At 42.8% G+C, this 15,650-nt stretch overlaps 1 protein-coding gene across 1 annotated transcript; it reads right to left on the reverse strand.

The window, feature by feature from the left end:
• Positions 1-12,230: 12,230 nt before the first annotated feature.
• Positions 12,231-14,610, reverse strand: LOC147737790 (uncharacterized). Its single transcript, XM_086924975.1, has 2 exons — positions 14,599-14,610; positions 12,231-14,324 (listed from the first exon to the last, which is right to left on the reverse strand). Exons 1-2 carry the CDS (start codon positions 14,608-14,610, stop codon positions 12,852-12,854), a joined length of 1,485 nt encoding a protein of 494 aa, XP_086781101.1. The 3' UTR covers positions 12,231-12,851.
• Positions 14,611-15,650: the final 1,040 nt, after the last annotated feature.

Here is a 15,650-nt window from a genome sequence, read left to right on the forward strand (position 1 = left end):
TGGTCCTACGACAACCCACAGACCATATGTTTGGCCCCTTTGAAACTGCCCATACAATAAAAATGCTGCAGTTGTAAATACATATCAACTACCATTTGTTGTGTTTGAAACATTTTATTGAATAATAAAACCTTATTAAACATAAGCTGATTATTAAAGCAAAACCAAACATCAGTTGCCATACACTTAGGAGACAAAAGTAGTACATAAAAATCAACGTACTGTAACACAGCAAAGTTATGTAGAGCACAATTCCTAATTTTGGGCAATCTTTAAAGTTCAACAATCGAAACGATCATAAAGAACAGGAATGGAAACAAAGAAGTTGGGTTACAGTGATTTCATTAATGTAATGCTTCCTACATATAGAAAAACAAATACTAATTTTTTTCCTTAAGCAATACATTCCTCACATTAAAATATTAAGAGACATATATTGAACAATTAACATTTCATATGTATTTAGAATTCAATTTGAATATTTTAACACCTTGGCTGCTAGGTGTTTTCCCCTCCTGTGCTGATCCTGGATGAACCCCATTGTTCATGACGAGCTCAGCTCGTCATCAGCACAGCTCAACCATGCCTCATGACGAGCTGAGCTCGTCATGAGCATGGAAGGGGTTAACCTCCTCAGCATTATTTGACTCATGATTACAACCTGAATGCTTTCTGGAAAGGAACCACCTCATGGGGTTCAAAATCATATCTTTTCCAATAATTGGATTCAAATGATAAACTTGAATTTCAATTAAATTTATTGATTTAGGCCATTTTGGAGATCAATAATTTAAAATATATACAAAATCCATACACTTTTGTAAAATTGTCGCCTAAACTTGAATTCAATCCACTTTTTGATTAAACACTTCCCATTCCAGCAAGCATCACAGGACCACTTGTTGTTATCTTCCTAATTAGTGATAATGTTTCGGTTGGCAACAATAATACATTTTAGCTCCGAAGACAAAAAACATGCCATTTCTGAAACATGGTGCACAATAAAATGTAGGAACAGAAGGGCATCTTTTGGTGTAGCATTCATTAAGGTTTGACCAGGCTTGGAACTAGAATTCCTGAACTTTTGGACATTTAAATGCCATATTTTAAAAGAGTTCAAACAGACCCAGCACGAGCTCCGTGAAAAATAGAAGATGAGTGAATTGTACTTAGAGAAAACGTGCTGATAAGTAATCTATTGATGTAAAATACAGTGGTCAGGCAATGCTTGTGGATCTAATCTATTCAGATTTCAACTCCATAGTTTGTTCAATAAATTGGCTGAGCATAATACTTGAAGGTCCATCTCTCAGATCGGTTCTATTACAGTTTTAGTTGCGTTAACACTAATAGAGAACATTGATAAATAGATTTTAAAAGCCATGGTTGGAATTGATCCTTGGTCTAAATCAAGATTATTGTCTGCAATAGAAACAAGTACAAACAGATCAAATCTAAAAGCATTGAATATGTTTATAATAGTGGTTTAGAGTAAACCCAGAAGACACACATTGTTCCTGAAACTTAGAAAATGTATCTAAATATTATGATTATATCCTATTTCATGTCCAGAGACCGCTATAGAGGCTTTCCTGTTTAAGTGACAACATTTGCAAATATATTTACCAACACATTAAAGATGGATGTTAGACATTCTGTCTTTAAGTATTGTGTAAGAGTTGTGTGATGGTTTTTATTTGATCTGAAGCACCACTAACACTAAATAGGTATGTGCACAGGTTATCATTCAACTAACATTATTAGCAAAGTTAATATGGAGGGAATTGAGAAGCATGGCCTTGTGCACCAAAGGTTTTATTGTTCAAAAATCCACTGGTTCAGTATTTCACAGAGTTTGCAAATGCTAAACCCCTTTTTGAAATGTACTAAGACCATTTAACAATTCAGATTTCGAAAGTGGAATGTTAATAGTGTGCCTTCTGAATATTTAATACATCGTTACAGTATGTATTGAGCTTTGAAACCATATGTCGGCTGAAAAACCTTAACAGGAGGTAGTAACTCAAGGGGACATTTGTGAATCTGAAAGTAAAATGGGGTGCATTAAAAAAGGCCTTTACTTAAAAGCAATCACAGACAAAGTAGTGTGCTGACTCTACAAGCAACCACTTTTTACCAAATGGATTATTAGTACATGAATCTTAGTATTTCCTATATTGCTAAAATGTAGTCTCTAATATTTTTGTAATGTCGTGTAAATATTTGTTCCTGTTATTTCCCATTACAATATTGTCTTGAAATGTACCTATTCTTTTTGTTAAACATATTGAAATATCTTTATCATTAGGGCATTCTAAAAAGTGTTTTCACTCTTTAACTTGAAGCTTCCTAAGAAAAATACTGACGCCAGTTCCTGGTTTCTCCTAGATCATTTAGCTTTCTCACTAAAACAAGCACAATATTGATTTGAGAGAGGTGGTTATTGTAGTCATACGCACTGGGGTTAGTTTAGAAAGGATCAATATAGAACTTCCTTAATCTCTAGAAATAATACTTGCAAAGTTTATGCTCAATAATTTCAGATAATTTACTGATAAAGATATCAGATAAAGATCCCCTAATTTCTTATACCTTGTGGTATCAAAAATCTGCTAGAATTAACAGACTTCTCTTCTAGATAAATCCAGGTTTGAGAAGGTATTAACTGCGATTATCAACTTTCCGTTATTTTAAAATATTTTCTCAGTGCACCGAGTAGTTTTCCTACATTGTTCACAAGATTTCAAGCAATGGTCTGTGCTTGAACGTACAAAGAAGGGGTACAAATTTATTTCTGCCACAATCAAGAAACCCTTGGGTCTCTGAGGATTACTGTTGCAAATGAAGACCTAGCTAAGATGAAATATCCCATTAAAAGGACGATTTCCCTCACCCACCATAGTTGGCATGCTTTCTTATTGGGAATCTCCTTGCACCGTGATACAACCCCCTCACTGAGAGGGAGGAGTTCAGGCATGTTTTGTTATGGAGAAAGGTATACTAAATACCACAATTATGAGCTCAGGGTATTGGGGGCAGCAGAGTGAAAGTTCAAACGTGCTAAAGGGTATGTGGTTTCCATTATTTGTACGCCCCTGGGCCAGGATTAAAATTTAAAAACAGGGCACCGTGGGAGAAATATATATGCACCGTTAGAGTAAATAAGAGGTCAATGTGAGAAGTTGGCCTGATATATAATGCTCACTAATTCTAGTGATCACTTTGTATCAGTCCAAACAACCCTTATGGTGATTGGTTGTAAGTCAACCTTATAGACCAGCTATCCTAGTAGCGTGGACAAGAGCAGTCTTTAGGCTAAACTCGGAATGGCATGTGAAGCCAGCTGTTTTACCATATATAACCTTTGAATACCAAATGAAAACACATCACACAAGTTGTTATGAAAATAAACTATTTATTTATAACAACTACCTCTGAACTCTTTATGAGGTCAGGGGCCTAAGCACATGACAATTGCTAAAAAGAAATAAGAGTATCCACAATATTTACACAAGTGCCCTAGGGGCACGACAAACCATATACTCAATAAATGGAATGCGGGAAGAAAGAAGAACAGTGAGAGGATCCAGAGGCTAGAGGATCGCTGGGACTACGCTACCAACTGAAGAAGTAAGGAGCAGGAGGCCCACAGGACCCACTTGCAGAGTGGAAACTCACACGCGGGATGCGTACCAATGTCTATGGATCGTACTGTTTGTTAAGTTACGGATTCCGGACGAACCCAACTAGTTAAGGAAAAAACAACAGTGGATCTGGACACTAGGATAGTGGACACAGACTTCAGCACCGAGATGCCTTAGTTACCTAACCCATGGGCTGCGGGTGCATAGGGCTGAAAGTGTGTCGGGTTTCTGTGTTGATCCCAATGGAGCCTGAAGTAAGAGTTGCTGGCCGGTGACCAGATGGAGGTGTCCGGAGTGATCCAAGGATGGATCGAGGAAGAAGAAGTCCTGAAAGAGAAGGGGACAGAGTCTCAGTCACTAGCCAGTGACCGGGCCGGAACCAGGAGGGAACCAAATGCTGTCGTCGCGATCAGGATGAAGAGTGGACGCTTGACTCTGCAGCTGCGCGGACCAGGAGGTGTTCTCGATGACCAGGCTGGAGGCACGAGCTGTCCCACGAAGACTTCTGCTGTTAGCTGTGTTGGATCGTCGATCTGGACAACAGGCCTTGGCAAAGGCAAGCCCACGCAATGGAGCAAAGTTGGCGTCTGGTGCGGACCAGGAGGGTCCGGGGTTCTTCTCCTTTGCAGGGAAGTAAGGGCCAGTCTGGGGGACCAGACCAGCGGTGTTGATTTCTTTGGGTCGTCGTCTTAGAGGTCACTAGCCAGCCGGCAAGTGACCAGACAACCGGGTCAGCAGCAACCAGGCAAAAGGGCCCCACGCAGATCTCGTGGATGCTGGTTGGCTGGTCTTTGGTGCAGGTGCTGCTTAGGTGTAGGGCTTCTCAAACCCCGATGCACTCACTCGAGGATCCCTCGGCGGTCGTGCTGGAAGCGCAATGCAGGCTTGTGAAGATGGCCGGCTTCAAGTGTCTTGTCGCATCCACGGGTCCCAGCTGTGCTGTGGAGGCAGGTTGAGGTCAGAGAGGTCTGAAGATCCAGGTCTCGTCGAGCTGGGCAGTCTTGTTCCTGGAAGAAGGACGTTACAGCAACCCGCAAAGATGCTTGATGGTGCCTGCGGAGTAGGATGGCCACTCCCTGACCATAGGGGAGATTCTTCCGTCTTCTGAGGAGAAGAACGTCGAAGGGTCAAGAGTTTCTTCTTCTTAAGTTGTCAAGAGTAATCTAATTTCTAAGAGACCAGCTCCTACCTTTATCCGTCTAAAGGGGGCTGCACTATGACTAGGTCCCTCCCCTGGGTGGGACCAGGAAGGGGGGTGGTTACACCCCCTTTCCTTTGTCAGGTTTCGTGCCAGAGCTGGGGCTGGAGTGCCCCAGCAGCTGGTTTGAACCGGTGTATGCAAGGGACACCTTGTGTGCCCCAGGCATGTCTCATTCTATTCAGCCTGGTCCTCCCTAATACACAAAGTCCTGTCTGGGGTGGTGCTGGCACATCCCCAGGCAGAAAACCCTTTGTCCAAGCCTCCCTCGCTGGAAGGACTTCCAGCAGCAGGAGGTCAGACATGTGTCTGTGGTGGCAGCATCCATTTTGTGATGCTGAGGCTCTGGTTAAGTTTAACCGGGGTTCTGGTTCTGTACATGTCGTGACCCTCTAGAAGGGTGGAATGCTACCCCCGTCGCCAAAACTGGCAAGGGGGTAGTATTCCAATTCGTATGACACCTTACTCGACATGTTTTGATAATGCTAAACCTAAGTTGGCAAATAACCGCAAGGATTATAATGCACTTAAGAGTATATGGTATAGCGTTATCATGGAAACAGCCTAAGGACATGGTTCCGAAAGCTGCAGACAGGCTCAGCTCATGCTAGAGCACCATCTTACATATTTCCAAGCACTCTGCCTCCAGGATTGATGAGGCCTACCATAGGAGTGACGTATAGGAATCTATGTGTCCATTTTAGGTTAGATACAGGTATACTATATCTATAGCAAAGGGAGATTACACCACCTTGCCCCAGCTGTACTACCAGCCAGTTGTGCCAGTTTTGGATGGCCAGCCAGGGGTGGCATAATACATGCTGCAGCCCCTGGAAGGCCCTGGGTACACCTATGCCCTGGGTACCTAAGTTACACTGTACAGGGGCTGATAAGGTGACCCAGCATCCAATCAAATATGTACCTAGGGTACATGGAGTCCATTTTAACAGAGAGAGCAGGAAGCCTGGGGCCCTGAATAGCAGGATCCGAGGCCAACTATGTCGAAAACCAGCTAGCACTAGGCAAAAAGTTGGGGGCAACCATAGTCAGGTATCCACCTTCCTACAGTCAACATGTTGCAGCCTATTAACCCAACAAAGAGGTGTTTGCGGCATTCTTCAGGACTTAATCAAAAGTTCTGCTGCTCAATGTACTCCATCAATAACAAGCATTGGCATAGCCAATAGGTCTCGCCTTTGGGACCTTATAAGTGTTTAGCCATGCAGATCCAGTAACAACGTGAAATAATTTATAAAAAAGAAGACTAAAAACTAACTAAGCTAGCCGTGACTTTATAACTGGTTAATCAAACGTTTCTGGAGGTTTAATATATATAAAGAACTCCTTTTTTCTATGGTGTGTCACATAAAATTGATGCTCTAAATTTTGGTAAGAGTACACAATGTCAAAAAATTCAATACTGCCTTTATAACAATTTACTTTTGAAAGCTTGAAGTGAAAGACAAATGGCATTTGCTTATGAGTAGGCGAAATGACTATTGCCAGATGACAATGCAATTAGCATTTTTTGTATAAGATGTGTTAAAAGTATGGGTAGGGAAAATGGCTATTTTGGCCAAAGGCTCCCCTTTCTATATGCATGCTAGTTTTAATTTGTGAACAGAAACACAATTTTGTATGTGGTACACTGTAATGTTATATGAATTTGTTTTACCCTTCTGATAAGCAAGGGATGATAATGAACCATTTTTTCGTCCCAGGTTTAAAATGGATTCAGGTTGGAACAGACAAGGTGTTGGTTAACTTTGCCTCAGAAAATGGTTGTTTCCCGCATGCTGCTTTCATGCGACTTAAATCCCTTCAGTTGAAGAGGCGGCTGCATGCCTGCATATATGGCCAGATCAGTACTTGGCTGTTTCGGTTCTCCAGTGGGGCTAGAATAGAAGCTGTTAATGGCAGGGGCTTAGCTTCCCATTGGTGCGGCAGGTGGAGTGGCACCAGGTCCCAGATGCCTTAAAGGCCCACTGAACCCTGATAACTGCTGTTTGTCATAGGTCAAACAGAGGCCTGAGGGGCCCACAGAACAATGATTATTGCTATTTTCCACAGTCCAAATAAAGGGCAGAGGTCACATTTTCTTTCTTGCCTTGGGGCCCTGGGCACACTGGCTAGGCCCCTGATTAAGGATGCAGTGGGGAAGAGGTGGCGAGACAGGTGGATTATTTAAACAGCTCGACAATGACTTCCTGCCTGGGTATTAAAGTATTCATTGCAATTAAGGACTGAAGCAGGAATAGATCTCATAATATAGGAAGGACTACGTACAAATGCAGCTCGATTAGCGGCTGCCTTTTAACTTTTCACTTATCACCTTTCCTTAGTTTACGGTTTTATTTTAGATGCAGACTTAAATCGTGACCTATGAATATGTTTATCTATCTTTAGGTTACAAATGACCCATCTTTTCCATATGTAAGTATCAGGCAGGTCGGGAACACCTAATGGCTTTGAACTTGATAAAGCCACATTAATCACTGTCTTGAAATGCAAATGGAAGCATTAGGCACGTAGAGGTGTAATCTACGTAATCTCATTATGTTCAGGGTACAGGAGGGTGTTGAGGGCATAAAGCACTTTGACATAAACATTTCCCCCACCTTAGAAATTCAATCTTCCTTGTCCTCCCCTAGTATACAAGTAGTACCCCATTCTTTGTATACCTGAATTAAATAGGCACACAGAATAGTAACGTATTTAAAGGCCCAGTTCAGAATTACATGGAAGGTGCACTGTCCCAGACTACACAACGGTTGTGCAAGAGAAGTGAATTGCTACAATGGCAATGTCTTCAGTACGTGCTGTCATCCCACACAGGGATCGAGGGAAAGAGTCTTCAGAAATGGTAAAATGAATGCATCTGGGAAAAATCAGGACTTGAGCACCATTGTAATAACAAAGTGAGATGAGTAGAAATGGTAGCTGAAACTGAATGGAGGGCTCCAAATTTCATAGTGTTGATAAGATAAGAGTTACCGTTACCAGGAAATGGTAAGTTAGTTTATTCACCGTACGTTACTCCACTGTATCTGTCCCTAAAGATTATCTGGTGTTATCTTAAATTCCAGGAATATTTTATTTACTTTGGAAAAAAGAATTCGGCTAGTTCATTACAGCTTTTCGGCTGGGAGTTGCTACATTTTTATAATCAAAGGATGAAAGTGATTTAACTTTGTTGAAAATACGCTGTAACTCTTCCTCCCAAATTGTTATTGGTGCCTACATTTTCTTTTACATTTCTTGAGATCATAGGAGTACCATGGCGCGGAAGGCGCAGACAGATGGCTAATCTTCAATCTAAAAGGCCCAACTTGACAAACTGACTGGAAACAATGTGCAAGATGATTAGCCTTGAGTAGCTCAAGACTTTCACTGATCAGAAGTAGCTCTCACTTCAGAAAAGGTTGAATACCCCTGTTGTAAACACTTAATACCCCCCAAATCAAATAATTTGAAAAATGCACACAAAAAAACACCCTACCCCACAGCACTGCCACCAACCCCACCACAGTAACCTTGAAAACCATAGCCCCTTTCCCCAAAACACTGCCATCATCCGCTCCCACATGACACTGGCCCTTTCTGCTTGCCCTACACCTACTGCTCCACACTGCCACCTACACTCTAAACACTAAATGGCTGTCTGCTTCTGCCATAACGCTGCCCTCTATCCTGCCACCCCCTCCCAAACTGACCCCTACCCTACCATTGTCCCTATTGCCAAACACTAGCCTCTACACTCACCAATGTATCCTGAAAACACTGGACCTCCAGCACCAAAACACTAGGGAGGGAAGGCTGGATGAGAAGGGGTGAGTGGGAGCCACCAAAGAACGGCCAGAGGGCTCAACCAGTTGTTTTTTTTAAGCAGTGGACGGGGCACTGGCACGTTTGGTGGGACCCTTTAGAAAAATATTGTCCCACTGGGCCCGGCGTTTCACTGCATTTAAATCTTGGCTTGTCCCCGGTCCCACCACATCCCGCATGGGAGCTGGACCCCTGCATTAATATACTGCCCCCTCTCAGGGGCCACCATGCTGGTTTTCCCATGCCCCCTTCCATTTCCTTGCCTAGGGCACCCACAGCCCCAGGAAGAAGGAGCAAGCTGTAGGAGTGGAGGCGACAGATGGATACTGCTTCAGCATGCCAGTATAACCTACCTGATCTTCTTTTTGGTTCCCCGTTCTCCGACGTACAATCTGTTCTCTCTTCTGGCTGCAGAAGAGTCCAAGCTGTAGCCAGGGAGGTCCGGCGGCAGGTGGTGGAGTCCAAAGCCCTCCAAATCATTGCAAAACAGCAGGCAGGCCGGTGTGGAGTAAATAAACAAAGAACACATCACTTGCCTGCTGCTAAGATTCCTCCTTTTATTGGCCCATTGGCAAGCGCTGGATCAATGCAAGGACGAGGTAGCATTCACTGGCATTTTTATGAAAAGTGCAGACTTGTTACAAAACTGGCAATTTTGTTTTGTACATCGCTATATCCTGGAGGGTCTGAATGGCAATGCTCCCCAATATAATCATGCCCTGTGGGATACAGTGTGAGTGTTTGATTGGTTCAGATGCTTGGGCTAAAGAAAGGTGATGGATTAAACCCAGATCTCTTGACTGAGTGTGAGTGTTTGATTGGTTCAGATGCTCCGTCCATCACCACCCCCTTTTTTACCACTTTTTGGCCGCCATAAGTGTATGCTCAGACGTGAATCCCTTGCTCACTTTGCCACTGGATTCAAGCAAGCCGGGCCGACGACGGTGAAATGCCAGAAACCGGTCCCCGGAAGCTTGTTTCTGGTCCAGGGAAGGCATACCTTGGCAGTTCGGGCTGGACTGTTCCCATGAGGCACAGGGTCAGACTGATTTGAATATGGCTATGTCTGAACTGGGGTGGCAGAGTGGGCTAAAGAACGGTGATGGATTAAACCCAGATCAGTTGACTGGGTGTGAGTGTTTGATTGGTTCAGATGCTCCATCCTTCACAACCCCCTTTTGTACCACTGTGGGATACAGTGGCCCAAACTCTGCCGGGGAACACAAGCTATTCAGGATAGATGTGTTGCAGCAGTCAGTACTATGTTGTGACTTGGATATAGCCTACTGCTTGGGTCAGGCAATTGGCATGAGTGTGGAAGTTCGGTGCATTGCCTGGATTAGGTCTATATGCTTCTCTAAAGATACCCAAGCATCGTTAATGGACAAGCTGTTCAATGGCTCTCACCTTTTAAGCAAGAAAGCGGACTGGGCCCCAGACAGATTCCTTGGGTCTGTCTGCCTCGGCCACGCAATTTCATCACAAATCTCATCCCCTTTTGGCTACAGCAGGGTTTTTCAACACTGCCAGCGCCAGACCCTGCTGCAAACCCAACAGGTCTCCAAGTTCTTTCATGGCCATGGCACACAAAGGCAACGTCCAAGACATCATGCCACTGAGTGACCTGCTGCTACAACTGGTGCAGCTGCAAAACCTCTTTGTGTCCTTCCAGACACTGACTCACCCTATTGTAGGCAGTATCCAACATTTTCTCCAGTGAATTAGATTGTGCCAGTGGCAGACCCCTCTCCCTATTCCACCCAGACTCAACAGTGGCGACGGATGTATCACGTCTGAGATGGGAAGGCCATATGGGAGACAGAGACTAGGAATTCCTTGTCACCGGCAGAGACACAACTCCACATCAAGCTGTTGGAGTTGCGAGCATTTCACCTGGCGGTGAAGGTCTTCCGGCCCACCATCACAGGATGGCTGGTGCAACTTCTCATAGACAAGACAGTCAATGACGATGGTCTCATCAGGAAGAGTCACACTTGAACTTGTTTGACAGTGAGCCGAGGATTCACTGGCTGCAGTTGTTTGGTCCGATGAACAGGCGCTGGAACTGCTTAGTTGAATTTGACTTCCTCCCAGGTACGCTGCCCTGAGATACTCGGTTGTATTGAATATAGTGTGAGAAGCATATGGGAGAGGCGGCGATCTACCATCCTGTTAAAACCATGGTAATTAACTGGAACGGTCGAAACATTGACTATACAGGAACTATTTCATAAGAATGATGTTTTCCAACAATCGCCTTTGCTTAACGTGTATTCGACAAAAAGATATTTACAGCCCGGTTTCTATGTACAAAATGTGGATCCGACTGTTTTATCATCATATCACTTTCATCTTGAGCACCGTGCAGTCATCACTACATGATTTATATATACACGTGCTGCTGAGAGTACAATTAGAATTTTTGGAAATTAAAAGGCCTCATCTGAATTCCAATCATGATAAAAATGGAGAATTCATATCTGCCCAGGGCCTGCATATGTGATACAGACCTGTGAGATAATGAACTTATAGACCCCTGTATTTGTTCACAGTGCGCTTGAGAAGTGCTTATATGGGTCTCCACTTCTCACTTCTGGAGCAGAATGACGTCGACACTGAGCTGCACAATGTCTCCTGCTGCGTGCAGCAGGACTTTTTAAAGTTTGAGGATCCAGTCTGACGTGTAGGGAATATTCACAAGGTGAGAAATCAGCAGGTAAAGGAGTATCCACCAGAAAGAGCGTTACCGAAGGCAAGTAACTGGTTTGTTATGTTTTCCTGCTGTTGTATAATATCTAATTTTGGGTGGTGAACTCCGCTCGCGGAGTTTTCCGTACTCTGTGGAGCTTTCAGAGTTTCTAAAAACCCCGCTTCGTGGAGCATAGCAAGGTTTTTTCCCATGCTTGTGCTCTTTAACGTCAAGCACCTTGCTCTAACTCGCCATGGTCCAGTTGGCGAGCAAAATCATCCTCCTGGCGAGATTTCTCAAAGCGGGTGGTTGGATTTCCCAATGCAAGTGGTCGTGGCAGGTCACAGCCAATCGCGTTAAGAAACCTTCCGTTCGCATTGACAAAGCTGCAGATCGAGTAGAAGCAGCTGCAACCTCATGCGCTGCACATGGTGCCATTCGCGATTATTTTTGCAGGGCGGGACAAACACCCGGAGATCAAAATCACCACAAACGGCATGACCCTTACGCACTCCGCTGCTCGCGGAACTCCGCGTACAGTGCCGGAGTGTTTTTGTCACTTTGCGGAGTTCCTCATTGCGGAACTCCGCCTAGGCTTAATCTTATGATGAAAATATAGATATCAGTCATATGTTAAGAAACAAAGATGAGTAGAAACCTTTTGGGTGGAGTAAATTTAAGACATTAATATTGTAATTATTTGGGCAATTAGTTGATTTTTGCAAGTACTAACACTTCTCTGTGTCAAGTAAAGACCTTGAGAGTTTTGTAACTTTCAGATACTCAAATTGTGGATTTTGTTGCAATAAAAAGCAGCCTCAGTTATCCTGCAAGAGTTTCTTGATTAAACCTATTGCAACTACAATATGTGCTCTCTCATGTAAAATTAGTTTGTGAGAAGCTTTTCTGCAACTCAAGCTACGCCTTACTTTTCACCTGGTGTGGATGCATTCCTCATGTGTAGTGAGATCTCCTTTCTCAGTAAAATGTTTCTGGCTTTCCCCTCCTGTATTAGGCTTTAGTCCAGTGTGAATTCTCTCATGTGAAATGACATTGTATTTGTGATTAAACCTTATCTGACATTCAGAACACACATAAGGCTTTTTTCTCCCGTGTGAGTTCGCTCATGACAAGTGAGAAGTATTTTGTAATCAAAACTTTGCTTGCATTTCGAGCACTCATAAGGTATTTCCCCAGAGTGGGATTTCTCATGAAGCATAACACTGTCTTTCAGATACAAGCTTTTATGGCATAAGGATTTTCTCCAGTGTGGAGTTTCTCATGGTGAGAAAGTGTTTTTCTCTGCAGCTTTTCTGGCATTCAGAGCACTCATAAGGATTTTCATCAGTATGGAGTCGTTTAGTGAGGCTGTGCCAATCAAATAGGAATTTCTGGCATTCACAGTGTTGGTAATGTTTTTTCCCTGTGTGCGTCTGCTCATGTAGAGTGGGATTGCGTTTAAAATTGATGCTTTTCTGGCATTCGGAGCACTGAATTATTTTTTATGGCGAGTTTTCTTATGGTGCATGTAACCATCTCTACCTCTGAATCTTTTCTGACATTTAGAACACTGATAATGTTTTTCTCCAGTGTGGATTCTCACATGTTCAGTGAGATGAGATTTTTGGCTGAAACATTTTTGGCATTCGGAGCACTGATAAGGTTTTTCCCCAGTGTGGATTCTCACATGTTCAGTGAGACTAGATTTTTGGCGGAAACATATTTGGCATTTGGAGCACTGATAAGGCTTTTCCCCAGTGTGGATTCTCATATGGTCATTGAGATTACATTTTTGGCTAAAACATTTTTGGCATTCGGAGCACTGATAAGGTTTTTCCCCAGTGTGGAATCTCACATGTGCAGTTAGAAGTGATTTAAGTGTGAAATCTTTTTGGCATTCAGAGCACTGATAAGGTTTTTCCCCAGTGTGGGTTCTTATATGCTGAGTGAGATGGCTTTTTACACTGAAACATATCTGGCATTCGGAGCACTGATATGGTTTTTCTCCAGTGTGGGTTCTTATATGCTTAGTGAGATGGCTTTTAATACTGAAACATATCTGGCATTCGGAGCACTGATAAGGTTTTTCCCCAGTGTGGGTTCTTGTATGTTCAGTGAGTCTGTTTTTGAAACTGAAACATTTTTGGCATTCAGAGCACTGATATGGTTTCTCTCCAGTGTGAGTTCTTATATGCCGAGTGAGACAGCCTTTATCACTGTAACATTTGTGGCATTCCGAGCACTGATAAGGTTTTTCCCCAGTGTGGGTTATTATATGCTGAGTGAGACTGCTTTTCTTTTTGAAATATCTCTGACATTCAGAGCATGGATAAGGTTTTTCCCCAGTGTGGGTTCTTGTATGCAGAGTGAGACAGCCTTTTTGACTGAAACATTTGTGGCATTCAGTGCACTGATAACGGTTTTCCCCGGTGTGGATTCTTATGTGCCGTGCGAGACTACCTTTTATACTGAAACATTTCTGGCATTCAGAGCACTGATAAGGTTTTTCCCCAGTGTGGAATCTCACATGTGCAGTCAGAAGTGATTTAAGTTTGAAATGTTTTGGGCATTCAGAGCACTGATAAGGGTTTTCCCCAGTGTGGATTCTTGTATGTTCAGTGAGTCTGCTTTTGCAACTGAAACATTTCTGGCATTCAGAGCACTGATATGGTTTCTCTCCAGTGTGGGTTCTTATATGCAGAGTGAGACTGTTTTTGTCAATGAAACATTTCTGGCATTCTGTGCACTGATGAGGCTTTTCCCCAGTGTGGGTTCTTGTATGCCGAGTCAGAGTGCTTTGATCACTGAAACATTTCTGGCATTCAGAGCACTGATAACGTTTTTCCTTAGCCTTAGAGTGGTATCTTGTATGCTGAGTGAGACTGCTTTTGTCTTTGAAACATTTCTGGCATTCCAGGCACTGATACGGTTTGTCCACAGAGTGGGTTATTGCATGTCGCGATAGACTCTGTTTGTTACAAAACCTTTTCTGGCATTCAGAGCACTGATAACGTTTTTCCTTAGCCTTAGAGTGGTATCTTGTATGCTGAGTGAGACTGCTTTTGTCTTTGAAACATTTCTGGCATTCAGAGCACTGATAAGGGTTTTCCCCAGTGTGGATTCTTATATGCTGAGTGAGATTGCTTTTGTCTTTGAAACATTTCTGGCATTCCAGGCACTGATACGGTTTGTCCACAGAGTGGGTTATTGCATGTCGAGATAGACTCTGTTTGTTACAAAACCTTTTCTGGCATTCAGAGCACTGAAAAGGGTTTTCCCCAAAGTGGATTCTCATATGTTCAGTTAAATAAGATTTTCGGTTGAAACTTTTTGGGCATTCAGCGCACTGGTAAGGTTTTTCCACAGAGTGGGTTAATGCATGTCGATATAGACTCGGTTTGATACTAAACCTTTTCTGACATTCTGAGCACTGAAAAGGTTTTTCCCCAGTGTGGATTCTCATATGCTCAGTGAGATAAGATTTACGCCTGAAACTTTTTTGGCATACTTTGCACTGAGAGTGGTTTCCCCCTGTGTGCATTCTGTCAAATTCTGTGAGATAAGATTTATGGCTGTATCTTTTTGGGCACAGGTAACTTTTTTCCCCAACTTCGGGCTAGTTAGATAATGTTCAGCACTTATCTCTAAAAATTGTGTGTAATCTTCTCAACACTTGAATTGAGCAAACTATTTCTGGAAGCAGCCCTGTAATACCTGTTGAAATTTTTCTAGCAGATAATAGTCTTTAGGTAATAGCCTCTCCGGCAGCAACTTAATTTGTGACTGAAGTTTTTCTCAAATCTATTTGTATAGGTTCTTAGCAATGCAGCAATACAGTGTTAGTCTGATATTTAATGATTAAATTGATAAGTTCCTTTTTGCACTGACGTAATGGCAGTAACTGAGGGAGTTAGAACGTGCACAGTACTATTGTGGATCATTAGTCGTTGAACATCAGTTCCTTCTACCCTTTCTAAGTTTGGTGTAAGGTTAAGGTTTGTAGTTCTGAAGATGAGGATTTATTTACATTAGCTATAGCGCAATGGTGATCCTTTAATCCATTTTTATATTTAACAGTTTTACATATCACTCCTGCACAACAGATAATGTTGAGGCGATTTACATAGAATTACAGAACAGTACACAATAAAAAAGAAACAATCTGAGATGGCCATTAACACAATAAAGTGGTGCATTTTTAAGGTCTTCGCAAGAGTGAGCAGAGTGGGTCGAGGTGTTATATCCCGAAGCAGATAGTCTCAAACTTGCGTAACTGGTTAAAAACGGTTGTTGA

Source organism: Lissotriton vulgaris, chromosome 1_1 (assembly GCF_964263255.1).
Source record: "Lissotriton vulgaris chromosome 1_1, aLisVul1.2, whole genome shotgun sequence".
Classification (NCBI taxonomy): Eukaryota; Metazoa; Chordata; class Amphibia; order Caudata; family Salamandridae; genus Lissotriton; species Lissotriton vulgaris.